General features: G+C 35.9%; 1 protein-coding gene across 1 annotated transcript in view; it reads left to right on the top strand.

Moving 5' to 3' along the window:
• Dipk1a (divergent protein kinase domain 1A) overlaps positions 1-23,055 on the top strand; it is a 104,756-nt gene that overhangs the window by 61,303 nt on the left and 20,398 nt on the right. Inside the window, exon 2 of the mRNA XM_046461833.2 lies at positions 15,698-15,832. Within this exon, the coding sequence (XP_046317789.1) occupies positions 15,698-15,832 (135 nt within the window). The remainder of the gene's footprint in view (positions 1-15,697; positions 15,833-23,055) is intronic.

Here is a 23,055-nt window from a genome sequence, read left to right as displayed (position 1 = left end):
GTCCTTCAGGAAGTGAATGGTTAAACTGGAATGCTACTTAGCAATAAAGTGGAAGGAAGTATTGATATATACAATATCTTAGTCCATTCAGGCTATTATAGCAAGATACCATAAATTATGTGCTTTATAAATGGCAGAAATTTATTTCTCATGGTTTTGGAGGCTGGAAAGCCCAAGATCAAAATACCTTCAAATTCAGTGTATGGAGAGGTCCATTTTGTGGTCTATAGAATGGTGCCTTCCATGTGTGACCCCACATGGTGGAGGGATGAAGAGGACTCTTTTAAAGGTCATTAATCCTATTAATGAGGACTCTCCTCTGCTAACCTAGTTACCTTCCAAAAGCTCCACCTTGTAATACCATCACATTGGTATTAGATGAATTTTGAGGGGGACGTAAACATTCACACCATATCAGACAACTACCTGATAAATCTCCAGGGAATTATGCTGAGTCAGAAAAGCCAATCTCAAAAATTCACACACTGTATGAATCCATTTATTGGATATTTTTGAAATTGTACAGTTGGAGAACCGATTAATGGTTGGCAAGAGATGGGGGAAGATCTCTTGGATAGGGGAATGGACAATCTTAAATAATTACATCATTGGTTCAAATTTGCAAGCATGTTCTTTTTATTATTATCATTAATAATTATTTATTGTTCATAAGTAATTTAATATTAAATGAAAGCATAGATGGGACTTTGAATGATGCACTCTAGTCCTGGCACTATTGCCAGTAAGTATAAAGTAGTCTCTTTAATATACTAGATAGTGTTCCCTAAGGGGATTTCATTGTTTATTTAGTTTTTTTGGGGGGAGGGGGGTACCAGGAATTGAACCCAGGGACACTTAACCACACCCTCAGTCCTTTTTATTTTTTATTTAGAGACAGGGTCTGGCTAAGCTGCTTTAAGGCCTCACTAAGTTGCTGAAGCTGGTTTGTAATCCTCCTGCCTCAGCCTCCCAAACTGCTGGGATTAGGCGTGGGCTATCATGCTGGCATTTATTTAGCTTTTGTTTGTAGCCATTTTCTCCTAATCCTGGGGAACATTTGAGATGTGTATTGCCAGGCTTTATCCCTAAGGATTCTAAATTTTGTAGGTATGAGGCTCAATCCTAGCAACCTAAGTTTAAAGAATTATATCAGCTAATTTTGATTCAAGAGATCAATCAGTTATGATTGTTATGGTGAGCAAATAATTGTTATGGTGAGCAAATAAGAGCTCTTTAAATGCTTTGGTGGGATAGAGGGTTTGTGTATGGTTAGGTAAGGATTGTAAGAGAAAAGTACTGATAAAATTTTCCAAACACCCACATGTTAAAAAAGAATGTTTGACCAAACTGAGTGTGTGCTTGCTCTGAATCAACAAGAACTTTGAACAGAAAAGAGCTTGCCTTTGATTCTTATTCATGTTGAAGGAGCCCTGCCCCATCTCTTAACTTTTTGGCCTGCCATACCCCTTGTGATTTGTTTGGTACAAAGAAGGCAAAGATTCTTATTTTAGTTTTGTAGATGGTATAAAGGAATGCTCTGCTAGAGTAGGAAAGCCAAAGCATGTATAAGCTCTGAAAATAATGTATTATTTCATTCCTTATTGTTTTGGAAGTGAAGTTGCAATGATTTTGTTCATCTTTTCCTCCTCCTCCTCCTTTTCTTCCTCTTTTTTAAAAAACTAAAACCCTAGTTTTTTCTTTTGTTTTTGAAACAGAGTCTCATTATGTTACCCAGGCTGGCCTCAAACCTCTGGGACCAAGTGATCCACTAGCCTGAGCCTCTAGAGTAGCAGGGGCTGCAGGTGCCTGCCACTGGGTTCTCTAACCCCTAGCAGTTGCTGTTATTGAAAAGCAGGTTCAAGGGCAGGGGTTGTGGCTCAGTGGTAGTGCACTGTCTGGCATGTGTGAAGCGCTGGGTTCAATCCTTAGCACCACATAAAAACAAATAAATAAATGAACAAATAAATAAAATAAAGATATTGCATCTATCTAAAACTAAAAAAAATTTAAAAAAAAAAGAAAGAAAAAGAAAAGCAGTCTCTTCTCCCTTTTGGAATGCTTAGGTTGCAGCTTGTTGAAATCTAGGTGACCCTACCTTTGCTCTGCTATCTCAAGCACATAATCTTCACTTGGGAATTTTGGGGGCTTATATCTGAGTAAGACACAACCACTTCCAAAATTTCTGGGTATATGCTTGAGCTCCTGAGTTGTACTGTGCACATCACTTTCTCCAGGGTTGGGCCAGGAAGGATCACCCCACTCCTTCTTCTCAACAGTAGTCATAGTCAAGTCAAGCACACCTGTAATTCCAGCAACTCAGGAGGCTGAGATAGGAGGATCACAAGTTCAAGGCCAGCTTCAGCAAGTTAGCAAGGCCCTGTCCCAAAAGAAAAAAGGGCTGGGAATGTGGCTCAGTGGCTAAGCACACCTGGGTTCAATCCCTAGTACCCCTTCTCCCCACCCCACACACACAAAAAAAGAGTAGTCACAGTCATACAGTGAATCTCTGTAGATAAACCTCTGCAAATCTACCTTCTCATTCACCTCAAATCTTACTCAGAAGTGCACTCTATCACAGGACTTGTGGTATGTGGTGATTAACTTTGGCTTTTTTTTTTTTTTGACAGTTCTAGGGATCGAACTCATGGCCTCCACATATGCTGGGCAAGTGTTCTACCATTGAGCTATATCCCCAGCCCTTAAACTATAAAATTTTTGCTATTAAGTTCATTATAAATTGATTGAAAAATATTTGCTGATTTTTCTATTTAAGATACCCATTAATTATGAGAGAAATACTTAGACTCACCATTTAGGTTAATTTATAATTTTTCAACACTGTTCTAATTCTGCTTTAGATAATCTTTGTATATAAAGCCATATGATGATCCATATATTAATAGCTAGTAATTTTAGGTAATAGTGGGTAGTAGAAGAGAAACTTCCATTTAAAATAGTGTCAAATTATCTTAATCTTTGGTACAATTTTTTAAAAATTTATTTTCAGCACAGTTTTTTTTATATACCTTTATTTTTTTATTTATTTATGTGGTGCTGAGTATTGAACCCAGTGCCCAACACATTTGAGGCAAGCACTCTATCACTGAGCCACAACCCCAGCCCTTTGGTACAATTTTTATAATCCACTGATGTCTTTTTTTTTTTATCATATATATGTTGCATATTTAAGAGATATGTAGCAGTAGTCTCTTGAAATGTAATTTTTCAAGTGTGTTAGCTTTCCATTGCTGTGACCAAAATAACTAACAAGAACAACTTAGAGGGGGAGAAGTTTATCTTGGGCTCAGAGGCTCAGTCCATGGTCAGCTGGCTCCAGTGCTCTGGATCCAAGGTGAGGCAAAATATCATGGCAGGAAGGTATGGAGGAGGAAAGCAGCTCAGGACATGGCCGCCAGGAAGCAGGGAGAGAGTACTCTACTCATCAGGGACAAAATATAAGCCCCTAAGACATGCCCCCAGTGACCCACCTCCTCCAGCCACACCCTACCTGCCTACAGTTACAACCCAATACAGTAGTCTTTCAATTTATTAATCCACTAAATGAGTTAATCTATCAGTTAGGTTACAGCTCTTATAATCTAATGACTTCACCTCTGAACATTCCTGCATTGCTTTATGTATAAGCTTTTGGGGGACACCTCATATCCAAACCATAATAAGATATCCATTACTATACGTGCCATAGGGAATTCTATCAATGTATTTTCATGAAGATTTTTGGACAGTTGTTTTTTTTCATCATTCTCCAATCTGGCAAATGAAGCCTGTTATTTTCCTAAGTATTTGTGTTGCAGTAAATAACCCAGGTATCCTTGTCTTTTGTCAGATCTAGTGTTAAAGATTCAGAGAGCCTATTTTAAAATGTCAAGACCATTGTCAAAGAAATGAAACTGAAACTGTGGAAAGTGCCTCAACTCCCTTCAGTGTCTCAGTGCATTTTCTTTATAAATCAGCTCCTTTCCTTCTAAGTAAACATTGCTATGATCAAAACAGCTGTCATTTGTCTCTGAAGCATTTTCTATAGGTTTTGTTTTGTTTTTAGCTTTCTTTGGAATTTAAGAAAGAAATGGAAGGCAATTTTAGATTAACACCTGTCTGAGAAATTCCAAAATTAGAGATGGCCATCTGGTTTACATGATTTGTAATATTTTCAAAATAGAACTTTACCATTCCAGAGTTTATAGGCTTTTTAAAAAACTGCTGCAACTATTAACATTTTACTATCAAACTCAAAAGAAGATAGATAATAGTGATGCTCACTCTAAGCAGGAACCCCTCTCTTCTCTGAGATACTGAATATGGGCAATTTAAGGCCATATTTTGTATTCAGCAGACTCACATAACTTGGAGGCCCATCTTAGATTTCTCTGTGTTTTCATTATTCCTGGTCAAGCCCAAAGAATTCAGCCTTGGTAGGTTTTAAGATATCTGAAGTTGACCTAGGTCATCCCTACCTTGGAAGTACTTTAAAAATGTTTTTTAAATATTTTTTTTTCAGTTGTAGAAGGACACAATACCTTTATTTTATTTATTTTTATGTAGGGCTAAGGATCGAATCCAGTGCCTCACACATGCTAGGCAAGCGCTCTACCACTGAACTACAAATCCAGCCCGGTACTTTAAAATTTGACTAGCTCTCCTGCCTTTTATAATCACTTTGAAATAAATTTCCTAGATATGTGTCTGACATTTTGCATTTAAGAAGTCTGGAGATCATTCACTAGTTCTGTTCAGTGCCCTATTTGTCTAGATATCCTTGTCTTTTGTCAGGTCTGGTGTTAAAAATTCGGAGAGCATATTTTAAAATGTCAAGACCATTGTCAAATAAATGAAACTAAAACTATTATTACCTATATAATTGGATGCTGAATGTCAATTGTAACAAGTTTTGGGGAAATAATATGTTATCATAAACTTCTTAAACCTGCTAGTTTTTTGTTGTTGTTTTTGTTTTTTTTGGTAGTAGGGATTGAACTCAGGGGCACTAGACTACTAAGCCACATTTCCAGCCCTATTTTGTATTTTATTTAGGGACAGGGTCTCTCTGAGTTGCTTATTGCCTTGCTGTTGCTGAGTCTGGCTTTGAACTCAAGATTCTCCCGCCTCAGCCTCCTGCGCCGCTGGGATTATAGGCATGCGCTATCACGCCTGGCAAAACTGCATAGATTTTGACCTAGAAATTTCACTTACCGAAATCTCTTCTGAAGAAATAATAAAATACTCAAGCACATATTTATGTATTGAATACAGTAAGCAGTCGAGTGATTACAGGCTCTGAAGACAGGTTGCCTCAATTCAAATCCTGGTTTTCATACTAATGACTAATATAGTCTTACTTAACTGTGTGTTTCTCAGTTTCTTTGTCTATAAGACAATTTCTCCATGTGAGGAATAGTCCCCCCTCAGAATTTTTGTATGGGGATAATAGTAATCCTCTCAGTATCACTTATCACAGCAATGCTACAAAACACATTTCCCCCATACTCAGGAAGGAGCACACAATTAGCATTTACTTATCACTTCTATATTTACATCAGCTGAGATGAGCATGGCTCTGGGACCTTGGTTTGGTTCAGGTGGGCTTCCTGGGAACAACAGACTATCAAGAACCTATTCTACAGGGAGCATCTGAAGTGAAGAGGGCAAGTCCATTGGAACATTTTTCTTTGCATTGCATTTACTAAAAAATATTGGCCAAAGCAAGGCACCTGGTTAAGCCCAAAACAATGAGGCAGGGAAGATGAGACATAGAATGAGTATTTACTAAACAATTCAGAGCTCTGCATGCTATTTCTATAAAGAGCCAGATAATAAATACTTATGGCTTTGTTGGTCATATGTCACTGTTCTAGCAACTCAGTCCTGCTGTTGTAGCATGAGAGCAGCCTTAGATAACATATCAACGAATGGGTGACTATGTTCCAATAAAACTGTGCATACAAAACCAGGTGGCACACTGTATTTGGCTTGTGGGCCATAGTTTTCCAACTCCAGACTTATTTACCAGAGCAGCTCATAGAATTTTAATGAGGATTAAGTAAATTAATATACAAAAAGTACCTATAACAGTTCCAGGTACAGAGTAGCACTAATAAATATTGTTTCTCATTAATGGTGTTTGCCATTATTATTAAAACACAATATTGGAAATAATAAAAATGACCAACAGTAGAGATAGGGTTAAGTAAATTACGGTATATCCATACTGTAAAATGTTATGCATTCATTTAAATATATTTTTAAATATCAAGACCAATGACAAAGGAATATGTTTATGTTAAGTAAAGAAATAAATTATATTTATCATAGGATTCCAATTTGTTCTATATATTTACATTCATGGAAAGCAACTAGGAAAAAAATGTATCAAACTGAATCATTTTGAACTTTTTTATTGTATTTTTATTTTGGACTGAACCTTTTGTATTGTATTGTTTTGTTTTGTTTTGTTTTTATAATGGGGATTGAATCCAGGAGTGCTTAACCACTAAGTCACATCTCCAGCCCTTTTATATTTTTTATTTTGAGACAGGGTCTTGCTAAGTTGTTTAGGGCCTAAATTGCTGAGGCTGGTCTTTAACTTGAGATCCTCCTGCTTCACCCTTCTGAGTTGCTAGGATTATAGGCATTCACCATCGTGCCCAGCTACTGTATTTCCTTATTGTCCATCTTTTCTCCATTGGGCATACACTGTTATTTAAAGTACTTAAATCAAAAGTGCACTGAGGACTCTTCTAGCTCTGATGTTGTTATCATTCTATATATCACATATATTTCAATTGCTTAACAGATTTAGGATTTACCTAAAGGTCTGGCTGATGAGAATGTACTAGATGGACACTTTCCAACCTGTTGTTGTTGTTGTTTTTACATAAAAGAATAGTTTTTCTATGCTAGGATACCATTGGTTATAACCAATGGGAATAGCATCCTGACTCTTGGGTTATGTGAACAGTAGCTCTTTTGGAACTACATTTCACTGAGCAACTAACAGTCCTTACAGTGATACAAAGGCAAAATGCTGATTCACAGAGGTGGACGACTCCTCTGCTCCCTCTTTGGCCACCTGTCTTACACTTAAACACCTGCTTCTCTCATCTAGCAAAGGGAGATTCGGTTTCAGTATTTAACTGCCATGAGTCAAGAAGTCACATAAATAAAAGGCAGAAAGGAACTTCTCACAACCTCCTTAATCAATTTCACAGATTATTGGCAGTTAAAGTAATTTATTTTTAAAAACCCTTTATAATAATTAAGTTTTATATAAATTGTGATCAGTTAGCCTCTGGATATTCTAAGAGTCTAAGCTGTGTTGAAAATTGTTATATTAATTAGGTTAATACAATCTTAGAAGTAACTACCTCAAATAAATTTTGCCCTAAAATGTGCTGTAGAATCTAAAGTATGGAAGGACCTTACATCTTAACCTTTAGTTTAGACAAAACATAGTTAAATTTTTTTAATCATTGAATTTAATTGCCAATCAGGTTTCTCACTCAAGATTTACATATCACAATTGTATCTTTTAAAAAGTTTTAACTTAAAAGGATGTTGGGCTGGGGATGTGGCTCAAGTGGTAGCGCGCTCGCCTGGCATGCGAGCGGCCCGGTTTCGATCCCCAGCACCACATACAAACAAAGATGTTGTGTCCGCCAATAACTAAAAAAAAATAAATAAATATTGAAAAAAAAAATAAAATTAAAAAAATAAAAAGTTTTAAATCCAGTAGTGTCAGAATCTATGAAAAGGGAGAAATAGATGCTCAACTTGCCCATTCTGGCTGCTAGAATCTTAAAAAATAAAAGTAACATCAACCCGATTATAACCATATTTCAAGGAGTTATTTAAATTGGGAATTTATGTATATAGACAAAGGGCTTATTATTGATAGTTATCGAGTCCATGACATGGAATGAGAACAATATTTAGTTGGCTTAAGCATAAATATATATACAACTACAAGTGCTATTGATGGATTCTATCTGTTCATGGCATCCTGGGAGTTATACCCTCATGTTGTCGTTTTCTGTATTCATTCTGCACTGGCTCTGTCTAACCAAAAGAATGCTGCAGAAATAGACAATGCAGCTTCATCTTGTTGTCTTGGAACTCTTCTTTATGGAAAGTCAGCTATCATGTAAGAAGTCTGTCCATCTTGAGACCACTGTGCTCTGAAGTACACATGAAGCTGTTCCAGCCACCCCAGCCAAGGTTAGAACACCCAACTCAGCCAGTCCTTCTTCAGGGGACCCTCGCCCTAGAAACAAAGAGAGAACTGCCTTAGTCAAGTCTTCCTCAGAACCATGGGAGATAAATTGTTGCTGTAAGTCTGTAATTTTGGGGATGATTGCTATACAGCAATAGAAAATCAGAACTCTTAGCTTTCTTATCCTTTGTCTTTTTGCACTAGGATGTTGGAAACCCTGTGACCAAGTTCTTTTTGTCTGAAATTGCAAACGCTAGCATTCTTTTGATATAGATTGCTAATGGTTGCTATGCTTCCCCACCCCTCCATTTTCCATGTAAGATGCTGCTATCTACTTGTACATAAAAGCCTTCTGTATGCTTTCTTTTAAACACTGGGGATAGCTTTGACCAGTTTTTTTTTTTTTTTTGTTGTTGTTGGTTTGGTTTGGTTTGTTGTTTTTTATTTTGATGTTGGGGTTGAACCCAGGGTACTTTATCACCAAGCTACTTCCCCAGCCCTTTTTTCAATTTTACTTTCAGATAGGATCTCACTAAGTTGCTGAGGCTGGCCTCAAACTTGTGATCCTCCTGTCTCAGCTTCCTGGGTAATTCAGATTGCAAGCATGTGACACCACACACAGCTATTCTGTTTTTTTTTTTTTTTTTTTTGACTTTGCACCTCTCTTTAATATGTGCTTGGCCTTTGTTCTCTAAGTAGCAGCAAAGACAGGATTTGAGAGTTTTCAACTTTTGTTGGGAAAAGTCACTTCCTCATTGGCTAAGAACTAAAATTGCACCCACTCCTGGACAGTTTCATGACAATTCCTTTGTAATGCCTTTTAGAGTGCCTCCTGGCAAACTGATACAGAGCCAAAACTCTTCAGTCATTCTAAGCCTAATATCAAATCAGCATGTGGTTGAACAATACATTCTCATAGTTTTTCCCAAACCTATGTTCATAGTTTTCAGGAACCTTGCATGGCATGTATGAGATACACAGAGGATCTTATGTATTGCCTGGTACATAGAGTGCAGCTTCATATTTTTTTTTTTTTGTGTGTGTGTGTGTGTTGTCATTTTGACAGCTTTAAAAGAAAAGTATACCCTTTAAAACTTCCCTATTGATTATGTATTTCGTTTGCTGAAAACCCAAATGAACACTGTAGAGCAAAGAAAATGAATAGACTGGCTATGTGTATCAGCACTGATGAATCACATAATGCTGAGAGAAGGATGCAAGTCAAAGTAGAGTATATATCATGTGCATCTGTTTATGTAAAATTCAAGAGCAATCAACATCAAACTCCACATTTTAAGGAAACATGATCAGTGTTTAAACTACTTAGAGAAGCATATACACAATTATCATGGAAGTCAGGAACAAGTTAACTAACCCTATATAGGGGAGGGGCAGATGGAGTAGGTGAATGTACTAAGAAATTCTATTTTTTAACTCAGTTGATAGATACATGAGTATTTGCCTTTTTAGTTATCATTTAAGCTATATTTATATACATTAAACAATTCTGTATGAAATTTCACATAAAAATTTAAGTCGATCAAGAGACTTGTAGATCTAGAGATATATTTTTGAATATGTATGCTAAACACATACAAATTTTTTTTTCTGACTAGGAAAGTAATACATATTCATTATACAGAATTTATGGAATAGAGAAGAAAAATTAAAACCCATAGTCCTACCACTCTAGACTTTTTTAAAAAAAAATTTTAGTTGTGGATGGACACAATACTTTTATTTTATTTATTTACTTTTATGTGGTGCAGAGGATCGAACCCAGTGCCTCACATGTGCTAGGCAGGTGCTCTACCACTGAGTCACAACCCCAGGCCCCATTTTAGACCTTTTGGGATAACCATCTTTGACATTTTGGCTTATTTCCTTGAAGTTTCTAAAGTTTGTTGGTGATTTTCTTCTCTTTTTAAGAACAAAATTGGGAATGTACTATACTTGCTATTTTGAAAGCTCATCTTTTTCACTTAATATATCATGAACATTTCACATGTTGTAACACTTCTTTGAAAAACTATTTTACTCTTAAGCCTAACCATAGGCCTGAGAATCACCCTGTGCAATGAATTCCCCAGGTGTTCTTACATTTTTTTGATGCTATCAACCTCTAAGCATAATATGAATTAGCATTAGGTGAAAATTATTTGCTCCTTGACTCCTTGTTGAAATTTTATTTCTGGAGTTCTGGTGCATACCTGTAATGCCAGCAACTCAGGAGGCTGAGGCAGGAGAATCTCAAGTTCAGTTAGCCTCAGCAACTTAGTGAGATCTTGTCTCAAAATAAAAAATAAAAAGGGCTGCATATGTGGCTCAGTGGTAAAGTGCCCCTGGGTTCAATCCCCAGTAACAAAAGATTAATTTTTTTATTAGATACATTTAAATTTTCTTAATGATTTTCCAATCACCCTCCACTGGCAGTGAGGCACCCTTTAGAATAAGGGTACCTTATGCTCAATAAAGTTTATCTGCATTAATTATGACATGTAGAAAATATATGCCTTATTGAATGTTTTCCTTCAATCTGTTCTTTTTACAGCTAGCATATTTTTCAAAAGTATTACTAACTATTCGTATCTAATATATTTAAAGAGAATGGTAAAAATTATTTGGGAAAAGTTATTATATAGATAAATAATTTTAATTCTATTTTTTTCCCAACAAGGTTACTCCCAAATATGCCTCAAAAGTCAGCTAACTAGGGCTGGAGTGTAGCTGAGGGGCAGGGTGCTTACCTAGCATTCCTGAGGCAGTGGTTCAATCCATAGCAGGGGGATATGGTCCGCTGTCTATAATGTTCTCAATGTAACAATAAGAAAAAAAATTGAAGATAATTTCAGCATACTGGTAATTGAAAAACTTGAATAAAAGGGATAAACACATTTCTAAGTTTTGTTTTTGTAATGCTGGGGGTTGAATTCCAGGCCTCTAACATATTAGGCAAGCACTAGACCACTGGGCAACATCCCCAGCTCTTTTTTAAAATTTTGAGACAGGGTCTCACTAAATTACCCAGGGCTAACCTTGAACTTGTGATCTTCCTGTCTCAGCCATCCAAGTAGCTGGGGTTACAGGCATGCAGCACTACAAGGAACCACATTCCTACTTTTTTTTTTTTTTTAATGAAATGATATAACAAGTGTATTTGAGCTTTTGCAAAGGATAACCTTATCAATTTGCTGTTTATATAACAAGTATATTTGAGCTTTTGCAAAGGATAACCTTATCAATTTGCTGTTTTCTGAGTGTTCAAGTCCACCAAATTTGTTAAGCAAAATTTGTGGACAAAAGCAAATGATATGGTAAATATTTTTTCTTTCCCAGTTCTCAAAATTAAGAACATTTGTGTAGTGAGTACTAGTGGTAAAGTAAACAGGACTTTGTGCCTTACATGTTTATGAAAGATGTTGAATACAAAAAATAAATAAGAGAAATAGTCTTAAATGGATAAATTTTGGAGAGCTCTCTTTCTGCCTATTTTTAAAACAATGTAAAATTATATAAACAAAATCAAGAGTTTTCAGATTTGTCTGGGAAAAAAAGTTATCACAATGGAACCAGGCAATATTTGAAAAGAAGAAAAGTGCCCACTGTTCTTTAGAGTGGAATTAAGAAATTTTGTTTCATCGTGTACATATTTTCCATCTCCAGTGATTACACTTTATTTAGAATAAAAGATTGGTAATAATTCTAGTCATAAAGAACTAGTTCTGTTATTTCCAGACAGAGTTACAAGATTTTTAAAATTGGTAATAGTTTATGCATTAAAGACTAGTTCAAAATAAAATGATAGTGTCATACAAATTTGATAATTTTTGTTCTCATTTCATTGTGTAACCATAATAGTTTCTTAAACACAACACTACTGACATTTGGGCTGGGTACTGTTTGTTATTGGGAGCTGTACTGTGCATTTCAAGATTTTTAGAAACATCTCTGGCCTTTACCACAAGTTTCCAGTAGTAATCCCCAGTTATGAAACAAAAATGTCTCTAGACATTGCCAAGTGCCCCTCTCTCCAGGAGGCAAAATTGACTCCATTTGAGATTCATTTACTGAAATTGTTATCATGCTTTTTAGGAGCATAATTTGGAAAAAGGAATATTAGTAACTAGGCACAAAATCAGAATAAAAAAGCTTCTAGGCAATAAATTTGGATAGTTCAGCACACAAAAAAAATATCAGACTGCATATCTTAATCAAAGACTAGATTGTCTAGGCAATTGGTATAGAACACATCACTAGTAACATTTTAGCAGGTGCCACACAGGGAAAATAAAATTACTTAATAATTACAGGTGTAATTTACAGCTGTTTCATTAATCATTATTTTAAAACATAAGGATCTACAGATATTTAAGGACACATGAAGGTCTTTTATACTATTTTGTGTTTCCCCCAAATCACAGCAGTTTTCCATGGCATGCTGAAATAAAAATGTGTTTGAGTATTTTTGTCATTTTGTCTACAACAGGCGATGCCCAGTGCCCTGCTGGGAATATCATTAATCTAACTTCCTCTACAAAATTTTTGGCATTTGTATCATGACAGGCACTCCTCAGGCAAGTCAGCTCATGGGTGTCCTTCAGTTTAAACATGTGCCAGAGGAAGTAGAGAAATACAGCTTGATGAGAGAGAAGCAAAATATTTAAATAGGAACACAGAACCATTATCACACCTAACAAATTAATCTCTTACAACCAGAGAAATGAAGAGTTGTGCTCTATTTGTGTACAATGAATCAAAATGCATTCTGCTTCATATATACCTAATTAGAACAAATAAATAAATACATAGGAAAGAAAAAAATCTCTTTCTAGCACAAGTATCTTGTCATTCTTCAAATTTCAATTGTTTCACAAATGTCATTTTCTTTTTTTTTAAAATACCTTTATTTTATTGTTATGTTGTGCTGAGGATCACACCCAGTGCCTCACACATGCTAGGCGAGCACTCTACCTCTGAGCCACAACCCCAGCCCCTCATTTTCTTTTTTAAACAGTTCTCCCCCCTCCCCTGGGGTGCTGGGAAATTGATTCTCAGTCTTCATTTGAATCAGGACTCCAAAAAGAGTCACACTTTTTTTTAATTTGATATATTTCTCAAATATTTTCTAATCTTTAGGCTTCTCCTCCTTCCTTCCCTATCCCTCCTACCCCTTATAATTTATTTGTTGAAGAAACTGTGTTGTTTATATTACAGCATTTCCCACAGCCTGGAGTTTGCCTGGTAGTGTCACTTGTGTTCCTCTGTCTGCCTCCACTGTTTCCTGTACACTGGCAGTTGCAGCTAAAGAAAGGCTTGATCAGATTCAAGATTCAGTTTTCTTTTTGGCAAGTCTAAAAACAAGGCAATCGCCAATGGGCAGCATTGTTGGTCTCTTGCTTAGTGACTTGAAAATTGATTTAGGTGACATTCACTGAGTTTTTACTGTGTACACAACAAGGTGCTTATGTTCTCTGGGCATTATTTAATCTTATTTAATCATAAAACTTATTTAATCATAATACCATGCCAATTTTTGTCTTATGAATAGACCTCTTCTTAGAGCCAAGTAATCTTGTGTGTGTGTGTGTGTGTGTGAGTGATACTGCAAACTGAACCCAGGGGTGCTCTACCCTGAGCTACATTCCCAGTCCTTTTTTTTTTAATATTTATTTTTTAGTTATCAGTGGACACAATGTCTTTATTTTATTTTATGTGGTGCTGAGGTTCAAACCCAGTGCCTCCCACATGCTAGGCGAGTGCTCTACCTCTGAGCCACAACCCCAGCCCATTCAGTCCTTTTTATTTTATATTTTAGACAAGGTATCACTTAGTTGCCAAGGCTAGCCTCAAATTTGTAATCTTCCTGCCTCAGGCTCTGGAGTAGCTGGGATTACAGGCATGCACTACCACACCTGGTCTTTAGATGTCTTTTACATAGCCCATTGTTATTTATGTGACTTAATGTGAAATTCTACCTAAATTGTTTATTTTTTTTTAAACTGGATTCACTTGGAGTTATATAAAAATGTTTTGCATTAAAGGCCCTTTAAATTTTTAATGATAAAGTCCAAAGACCCACCATGTAACTGAATTCATTATACTCCAGCTCTGGGGACTGTGATTCACCATCTGTTAACCTCACAAAGATAGATAGCTAAACCACAAATAGGGGCCCACAGAATTCGGTATTTCCTGAGTCGATTTTTCCTTTGCAGCCATTGTCTTCTGCAGGTGCACTTATGGCTCTTTCATCTCTTTGCTTTCTTTGCGAGCTCACAGTGCTCACAGTGTCCTACTGTTTTCTAGTGTGAGAAACTGGCTCGTGATTGTAAAAGCAAAACTAGCTTTTCATTGTTTGTTTACGTATCTTTAATTCATTCTGCTCAAACTCTCTCCATAATCCTCAGTTCTACTGTCTATAAAATCAGACTATTGGAGCTCCAGGCTCCAAAACTAATGCCAAATTGTTGACCAACTATCGCTTTTGAAGATTAAATTGTTTGATGGGTGGTTGATGGAGAAAAGGCACCAACTGGCCCAAGCTGCAGTTAGATATCAGAGCACTGGTAGCCAAACAATGCAAAGAAGATCCCATTGTGTGGCTTTACAAGTTGACATACAAGGAGTGATTTACTCTTGATATATCTTGATCCTTCTTCTCCGTTTATTTCTCTTTTCATGGTTAAAACATTCTCCTCAGTTTTCAGAATGTCTACTGAAAAGAAACATTTGGTTGGTTGAATAAAAGGGCCCAAAAGCCCTGGTGAATGCAATAGGGAAATAGGAAAGCCTGTGGATTTTGATTTCTTATTCTGGTTGTCACTATGAGACATTAGACAAATAACCATTCTTGGTTCTTATTTCTTGTAAAGATATTTTTATCGTGATTATTCACACTTTTAAAAATCCTTATCCAAGGGGCTGGGGTTGTGGCTCAGGGGTAGAGTGCTCACCTAGCACATCCAAGACCCTGGGTTCGATTCTCAGCACCACATAAAAATTAATAAAATAAAGGTATTGTGTCCATCTGCAACTAAAAAATAAATATTAAAAAAAAATCTTTATCTGAAGCAGTCTTTTGTATGCTCCTAGTAATGGGAATTGTATCTTTTTTGGGGGGTGGGGGGTGGGGGAGAAGCGTAACTGGGGATTGAACTTTTTACCTGATCTTACATTGGAGCATGGCACACGTGCTTGTGCTTAATAAGTAGCTTTTAATGATGGTGAAATTTGAAAGGTTATACTTCTTAAAGGATATTTTGTTCCCTTTTTCCTTGGCAGGACCAAGGAGCTTCTTTTTCTAAGACCAGTGCTGTTCCGATAGGGTGAAAGTGCACTTTGTTCTAAGATTGCCATATGAAAGCCTTAGAATATATACTGTGTGATTCCAAGGGGGGAAATCACATCCTAGGACAGTGAATGCTGAGTTGGTGCTGAATGAATGATCATTATGTATTCTTTTACTCACAGGCTCGCTTCTCATATGTGCGGATGAAATATCTTTTCTTTTCCTGGTTGGTGGTTTTTGTTGGAAGCTGGATTATATATGTGCAGTATTCTACCTATACAGAACTATGCAGAGGAAAGGATTGTAAGAAAATAATAGTAAGTATTTTTAATTTTTGAGCTTTCTGAAAGCCTCTTAATAACACACTAGATTTATTACTTATATTATTTATATTACTTATATACTAACAGTTGTTTTCAAAAATAAAAGTTAATTTGACATTAGAATTGTGCTAATGGGAAATAGGAAAATTTACTAAGCTTATTAATATGACCAAGCCAGGAATATTCCCCACTTTGAAAAATGCAGTATTCAGGGGTGGGGTTGTGGCTCAGGGGTAGAGTGCTTGCCTCAATTGTGTGAAGCCCTGGATTCAATTCTCAGCACCACATAAAAATAAATAAATTAAATTAAATTATATATATATATATATATATATATATATATGAAGAAAAATGCAGTATTTAGAAATCTAAATACATAATGTAGATAAGTTAGCATGGGAGCATCCTCATTTACAAAAAAGTATGTTTGCTTTTAGGCATGTTGGAAATTTAGTTTAATCTGATAGATTTTTCTTTTCTTTTTGTACTGGGAATTAAACCCAGGGACTTGTGCATGCTGAGCAAACACTTTATCACTGAGCTATATATATATCCCAGCCCTTTTTTAAAAATCTAAAACAAGGTCTTACTAAGTTGCCCAGGCTGGCCTCAAACTTGTGATCCTCCTGCCTGAGCCTCCCAAGAAGCTAGAACTACAAGCATGTGCCCCCATGCCCATCCAGATGTTTTTGTTTTTAATGTTTATAAAAGTATTATTTACATGCAGTCTTCCTGGAACATACCTTTTAAATAAATGAAGTTATTCTCAAGTTCCAAAATTTATCTAAAACATATATGTTTGTTATTTAATTTCTACCCTAGTGATTTGATATATCTCAGGAAAATCACTGTGAATCTTCAATTTCTTTTAGTGATTATTGCTTCCATAGCATTCATATATATATATATATATATATATATATATATATATATATATATATATATATATATATATATATATATATATAGTGTGTGTGTGTGTGTGTGTGTGGTGGTGGTGGTGGTGGTGGTGGTGGTGCTTGAACCCAAGGCCTTGTGCATGCAAGGCAAGCACTCTACCAACTGAGCTATATCCCTAGCCCACATTTACATTTTTTTTTAATTTTTTTTATTAGTTGCTCAAAACCACTTTTACATTTTAAATGTTTGAGTATTTCCAGTAAATTTAATTCCTTGCCTTCCACCAATAGCTTCTAATATAATAATATTAAAACACTTCATCTCAGAATTTAAAAAAAATTTTTTTTAGTTGTAGATGGACACAATATCTTTATTTTTACTTATTTATTTTTCATGTGGTGCTGAGGATCAAACCCAGGGCCTCACGGCAAGCACTCTACCACTGAGCTACAACCTCAGCCCTCAGAATTTTCTATATGTGTGTAAATATATAATATGTGTGTGTATAAATTTATATATATATATATATATATATATATATATATATATATATATATATATATATAAAAATTTTTTTGTGTAGGGTATTTTGTTTTTCTGATGCTGGGGCTCAAACCCGGTGCTTTGTGCATGCTGAGCAGGTACTGTACCATTGAGCCACACCCCATCCTATAGAATTATATTTCTAATAATAGTGATTTGGGGATTCCAATGATTAGATTACTAGATTCTATAGTTATTGAATGTGACTCTTTGCCCAGGCATTGGTGCTAGGTGTGTGCATATATTAGGGAACCTAAAACGTCTTTGACCTTACAGAACTTGTAGTTGAGCAGGGAAGAAAATGAGTGATCACAGTAAGATGAGAAATGTTATGATAGCAAGTGTTATGGCAACATAAGTCAGGGAGACCTGACACTTGCCAAGGTTCTAAAAAAAAGAAAATCAGTTTAACACCAGGCACTCTATCAGTCAGGATTAAAAAACTATTATTCAGGAATATTATAAATTTTTTAAGTAGGCAAGGCAGGAATTACTAATATAAGAAGCAGGGGAATTAATTAGTAAAGAGTTCCAAATCAATGTTCAAAGACATCAGGCCTATGTCCGTTTCAATTGGCCGTTCTGGATCCTTGAGGAATTTTAAGATAGGAAGAACCTCTGGAGCCAGCTGATGTACCAGGAATTTCATATGTTCATTAATCCTTAAAATAAGACTATGAAAAAACCCCAAGCCCATTTTACAAACAAGAAATATGACCCAGAGAGAGAGAAAATAATTTTCCCAAAATGATGGAGCCAGAATTTGATCCAATTCTGTTTCTATATAAAGTTATCACCCTTTCTCCTGCCCTATGTCAGAAAAAACTGACAAAGGAAGCTGTAGTCTAGATAAGCTAACACAAAACTCATCTGCCCACCTTCAGTGAAGGAGGAAGCAGGGATTATGCCATCATTTATAATAACATGCAAATTACCAAAATTCTAATATAAATAAAATTAAAACACTTCATCTCAGAATTTTTTTGTGTATGTACACACACACACACACACACACACATATTGTTTTCTATTGCTTATTTGAAATGTGTATTTCCCTTTTACTAGGCTACCTTTCTTGAACCAGGTACCTTTGGGCACATTAATAAGTATTCCAGGGCTGGGTATGTCTCAGTGTAGAGCACTTTCCTGATACTCATGAGGCCCTGGGTTCCATGCCTAGAACAAAAAAAAAAAGGTATTCCATGGATAAAATATTTCCTTGTCAGATATATTTAGAAACATAGGGCTAAACAAAAATAAATAGTTGGCTTTACTGACCACTTCCCAAGGTCTTTAATATAGTAATGTGTGTTAGGCTTCTCCAAGAGAAAGCAAATGCACTTGATTAGAAAAAAAAATATATCCCCACCACCACCTTTCCAGGAAGGCCTGTTAACGTCATCTGCTGATGTTAGAAATACTATTCTAAGGGAAAAAAAAAGAAATACTATTCCAAGAGATTAAGCCAAAATTAAATGAATATGATTGTGTTGATACAACATTTTATAAAATATAAGGCACATATTGGTACATATTCTGTCATGAATGAATTATAGTTGACGTGCCTCATTTTTTACTTTAATTTCCCTTTAATTTATAAGAAATGGAAACAGAGCCTAATTCTACCATAATTGGATGGTTATCTTATTGAAACTTGAAATTAATGAAAAAGCTTTCTAAGTCTAAAGTACTTTATTTTCCTGACTTTAAAAATATTTGTAGTTACTCTGCATTTGGGTTATGTCTTTAAAATCTACCATAACTGGTATTAAACTAAGGACAATAATAATAACCTAAGATAATCCTAATAGTGCATAGAAACTATGGACTTAGAACTAAAAAGCAAGCAGAAAAAAAATATTTCTAAAGTATATTTTAAAGCTGCAAAGAACTAACATGTTAGTGAGGAATTACATCAAGATCTGGGAGAGGATAAGATTCGAGAAAGGTAAGTTTAGTTTCTGTGACTGATTTTCCTGGAGATGTATGCTCTGAAACACACACCCTTATGAGGCTGGAAAATAAAAATCTAGTTCCAATCTAACCGAGGGTGGGAAACCTGGTTCACTGTATTTTAGAGACCCTGAAGGGCCAAACACCAGGAATAAAGGGGAACTGAAAGAATTTCAGAATGGTGAGCTGGCTTTTGTAACCTCTTTTACCCTGGAGTAATTTGCTAATTCTGGGCATGGGCAGTGATCTGAGAAGCAGAACTCAGAGTCATGCACGACATAAGGACATTTTCGTCAATGACAGACCACATATGTAATGTTATATGCCGTAGAGCCTAAGTGTGTAGTAGCAATAACATCTATGTTTGTGTAAGTACATTCTATGATATAAACATAATGATGAAATCACCTAATCATGCACTTCTCAGAAATATCCCAGTTATTAAGTGATGCACGACTGTACATACTACCAAAGAACCACTGCAGGGACAAGAAACTGGTAGAGCCTTTGTAGAAAACTGGGGCACCTCACTGTAAAAAAAATGGTTATCACATTGGGATATTTGCCAATTTCTGGGCTTCTTCAGAATTAGAGGCTAAAATTTCATTGAAAAGCAGAGTACATGTTTTGACGATCTCAGAGATTAGAGTTATAAACCTACTGGAGGAAGAAGCCCCAGTGAATGCCAGGCTCTCAGGTAAAAACCCCAGATGGCTATGTCCTTGGAATGGGAATGAGCCAAAAGTAGCTTGAGCTTTAACAGAGCAACAACTCAGCCTCAACTCAACACAGCACATAATTTTGTAAAGATTATCAGCTATCAGTACATCTGCCTTTAGAGGGAAGGGAAACCCTTTGAAGAGTCATTATTAAAAAGAAAAATTACAGGCAATGCCAAAAGACAAGATCATATGACCCCCAAATCAAGAAATTAACAAAGACACTAAATGCAGATCCACAGAAGGCTTGGATATTAGAGCCCCCCAAAAGGACTGCATGTTCATGTTCAATTAAATAGGAAAAATAGTGGGGGAAATAGAAAAAAAAATGAATATCCAAAGAAAGGGGCATGACAGGGAAGGCTGTACTCTGAGGGCAAGCTCCAAAAGGAACTTAACTGAGAGCTGGTTACTGCCTCAACTCCCAGCTGGTAAGGGTTTGAGTGCTTCAGGTCTGGAGGGGATTTGGGTGGTTTATCATGGCACCAACTATAATACGTTTAAACCCAAATATGTTGGTAATTAAATTAAATATAAATGGGCCAGATGTTTCGGTTGAAAGACAAAGACTTGTCAGGATATATTTTTAAAAATCAAAATATATTTACAGGAGATATATCTAAAATATAAAGATATTGAAAGTAAAAGAACAGGAAAACATTCATGTAAATATTCAAAGTGTAGGGCTGGAGTTGTAGCTCAGTGGTAGAGCGCTTGCCTAGCATGTGTGAGGCACTGGGTTCAGTTCTCAGCACCATATACAAATAAGTAAATTAAGTAAAGGTCCATCAACAACTGAAAAAAAAATGTAAAAAATATTCAAAGTATAACGGTATGTGTTATTTTATACAGCTTATGCCTGTTTTTGTTTTGTTTTGTTTTTCTTTTTTTTAGTTGTGCAGTATCTGCCTAAGTAATTGCCTGGCCTTTTCATAAATTATAGTAATAACTATACCTTCTTCTGGTCCTTGTTTTGAAATGAATAGCCTAAGCCAATTATCTCTCTTCCTTGTATTACTACATAAACTGTTCTTTTGTTTAAGTGGACTGAACTGAACCAGATCCAGATTGCTAATTTTAAATTTTAGATATACAAATATAAAACCACATTATCTCAAAACCATATTTAGCAAAAGCATGTTTGGCAAAGGATCATAGTAGTCTATGTATAAGCTGTGAGCAGATTTCATTCAAAATTCTTAGTCGATTTCTTTGTGAACTCAGGAAGATTATAAAGAGACACAGAAGACCCAAATTAAGATCCACAAACATTATTTACTAAAATTTAAAGTGTAGATTATTTTCTTCCCTTGAAGAGTAGGCATTGTTGCTTTTAACTTTCCTCCAGTTTCTTTTTCCTATTTTTAATAATTTAATATTTATTTTCAAGGTAACTACTACCATATAGCAATCATTTTAAAAATTGTAATCTATTTTAGAGGCAATATCAGTCAGTCAACAAATATTTTCTTGAAGACCTACTACTTCTTAGTCATTATTCCAAGAATACAGTGGGAAGCGAGATATACAGAGTTCATGCCTTAAGAGGTTTGCATTTGCGAGGCACAATGGCTCACACCTGTATCCCAGCAGCTCGGGAAGCTGAGGTAGGAGGATCTTGAGTTCAAAGCCAGTCTCAGCAAAAGTAAGGTGCTAAGCAACTTAGTGAGACCCTGTCTCTAAATAAAATACAAAATAGGGCTGGGATGTGGCTCAGTGGTTGAGTGCCTCTGAGTTCAATCCACAGTACCAAAAAAGAAGAAGAAGCTGCTTACATTCTTACAGTGTAGTGTACGTAATAAAAAAAAAAGTAAAATAATTCAGTTTACATTTACAAGTGCAACGAGAAAAGATGAAACAGAAATATATAGTGGAGAATGGCTAGGGCATGCTGCCAGAGTGATTGGGAAAAGCCTTCCTGAAAGATGGCATTTTGACTTGGACCCTGATGAGAAGAAAGCAATTGTGTGAAAATCTGGAAACTGAGTATGTAAGGACAGTAAGTACAAATGCCCAGAGAGTGGAGCAAGCTTGAGGAATGTGATTGGTTCCATGTGTGTGGCTTAGGAAAATCTATTTTATTGAAATTGTTAACATCACATTTTAAAATGTTGGATATTAGTGGTGCAATTCACTGAATATGAGGAAATTCTTAATTACCAGTAGCTCAACCCTATCATGCCAGTTTATTGGAGAAAATACCTGCAGTCAAAGCACCAGCCTCTCCCTTTTTTGTGATGTACCTTGTGATTGAGTAAGTGACTTTGTTTCATTGGCTCGCTTCAATTCCATTTTACAGGTGAGGAAAGTATCTCTGCCTTACCTGTATCACAGGTTTTATGAAGATAAAGTGAAATTGAACAAATTAACCTGGCCCTCTAACACTGAATGATGCTCCAACATAACTACTAGATTAAAAAAAAAAAAGTTTTCAAGTTCTTGATTTATTTTCATTGGCCCAGGGCACATACCCTAGTATTTACTATTGCTGTAACCATAACATTGTGGTTCAGAGATTTTCCTAGAATATCATTAGCTGTCCCAACTAGAGTTTTGACTACATGCTGAGATCATTGTTTAGGAGTTAGGAAGCAAATGTGTAAGAAGCAGTTTAAGTCTGCTTAGAAATCGTGGTCTATCTTGACTTACATGGCTTTCTTCTCTGTGTGTGTCTTTTTCCTCCTTTGTCCATTTCTAGGTCCTATCTAGTGCTTTTCTGCTTAAAGGTATAAGCATTAGAATAAAAGAACCTCAGGTTTGAGTTCCAGCTTTGCCCTCTGAGCTATACAAGTTTGGGCAAGTTACTTAACTTTTGTAAAATGGCGATTAATAATACCTTACAGGTATTGTGAGGGTAGAATGAGTTCATTTACTGTGCCTAGCACTTAGCATTTTCTCCAGTTCCTTGCCCTTAAGTATATAGCTGGGAAGATATCTATGTGCACCACACAACATTATATGGTCAGGTATGTCAGTCAGAGTTCTACTAAGAAGCAAAACTAATATAAAGAGGTTCATTGCGAGGAATTGGCTTGTCCCATACAAAAGCCACATAGTTGACTGTGAGGAAAGGCAGGCTGGAACTCTGTGGCACCGCTGAAG

Source organism: Marmota monax, unplaced genomic scaffold (assembly GCF_021218885.2).
Source record: "Marmota monax isolate L192 unplaced genomic scaffold, Marmota_monax_Labrador192_F-V1.1 WCK01_AAM20220418_F8-fsc00070, whole genome shotgun sequence".
NCBI lineage: Eukaryota > Metazoa > Chordata > Mammalia > Rodentia > Sciuridae > Marmota > Marmota monax.
The sequence above is the reverse complement of the archived record's forward strand: the minus strand, read 5'-3'. Positions and strand labels throughout refer to the sequence as shown.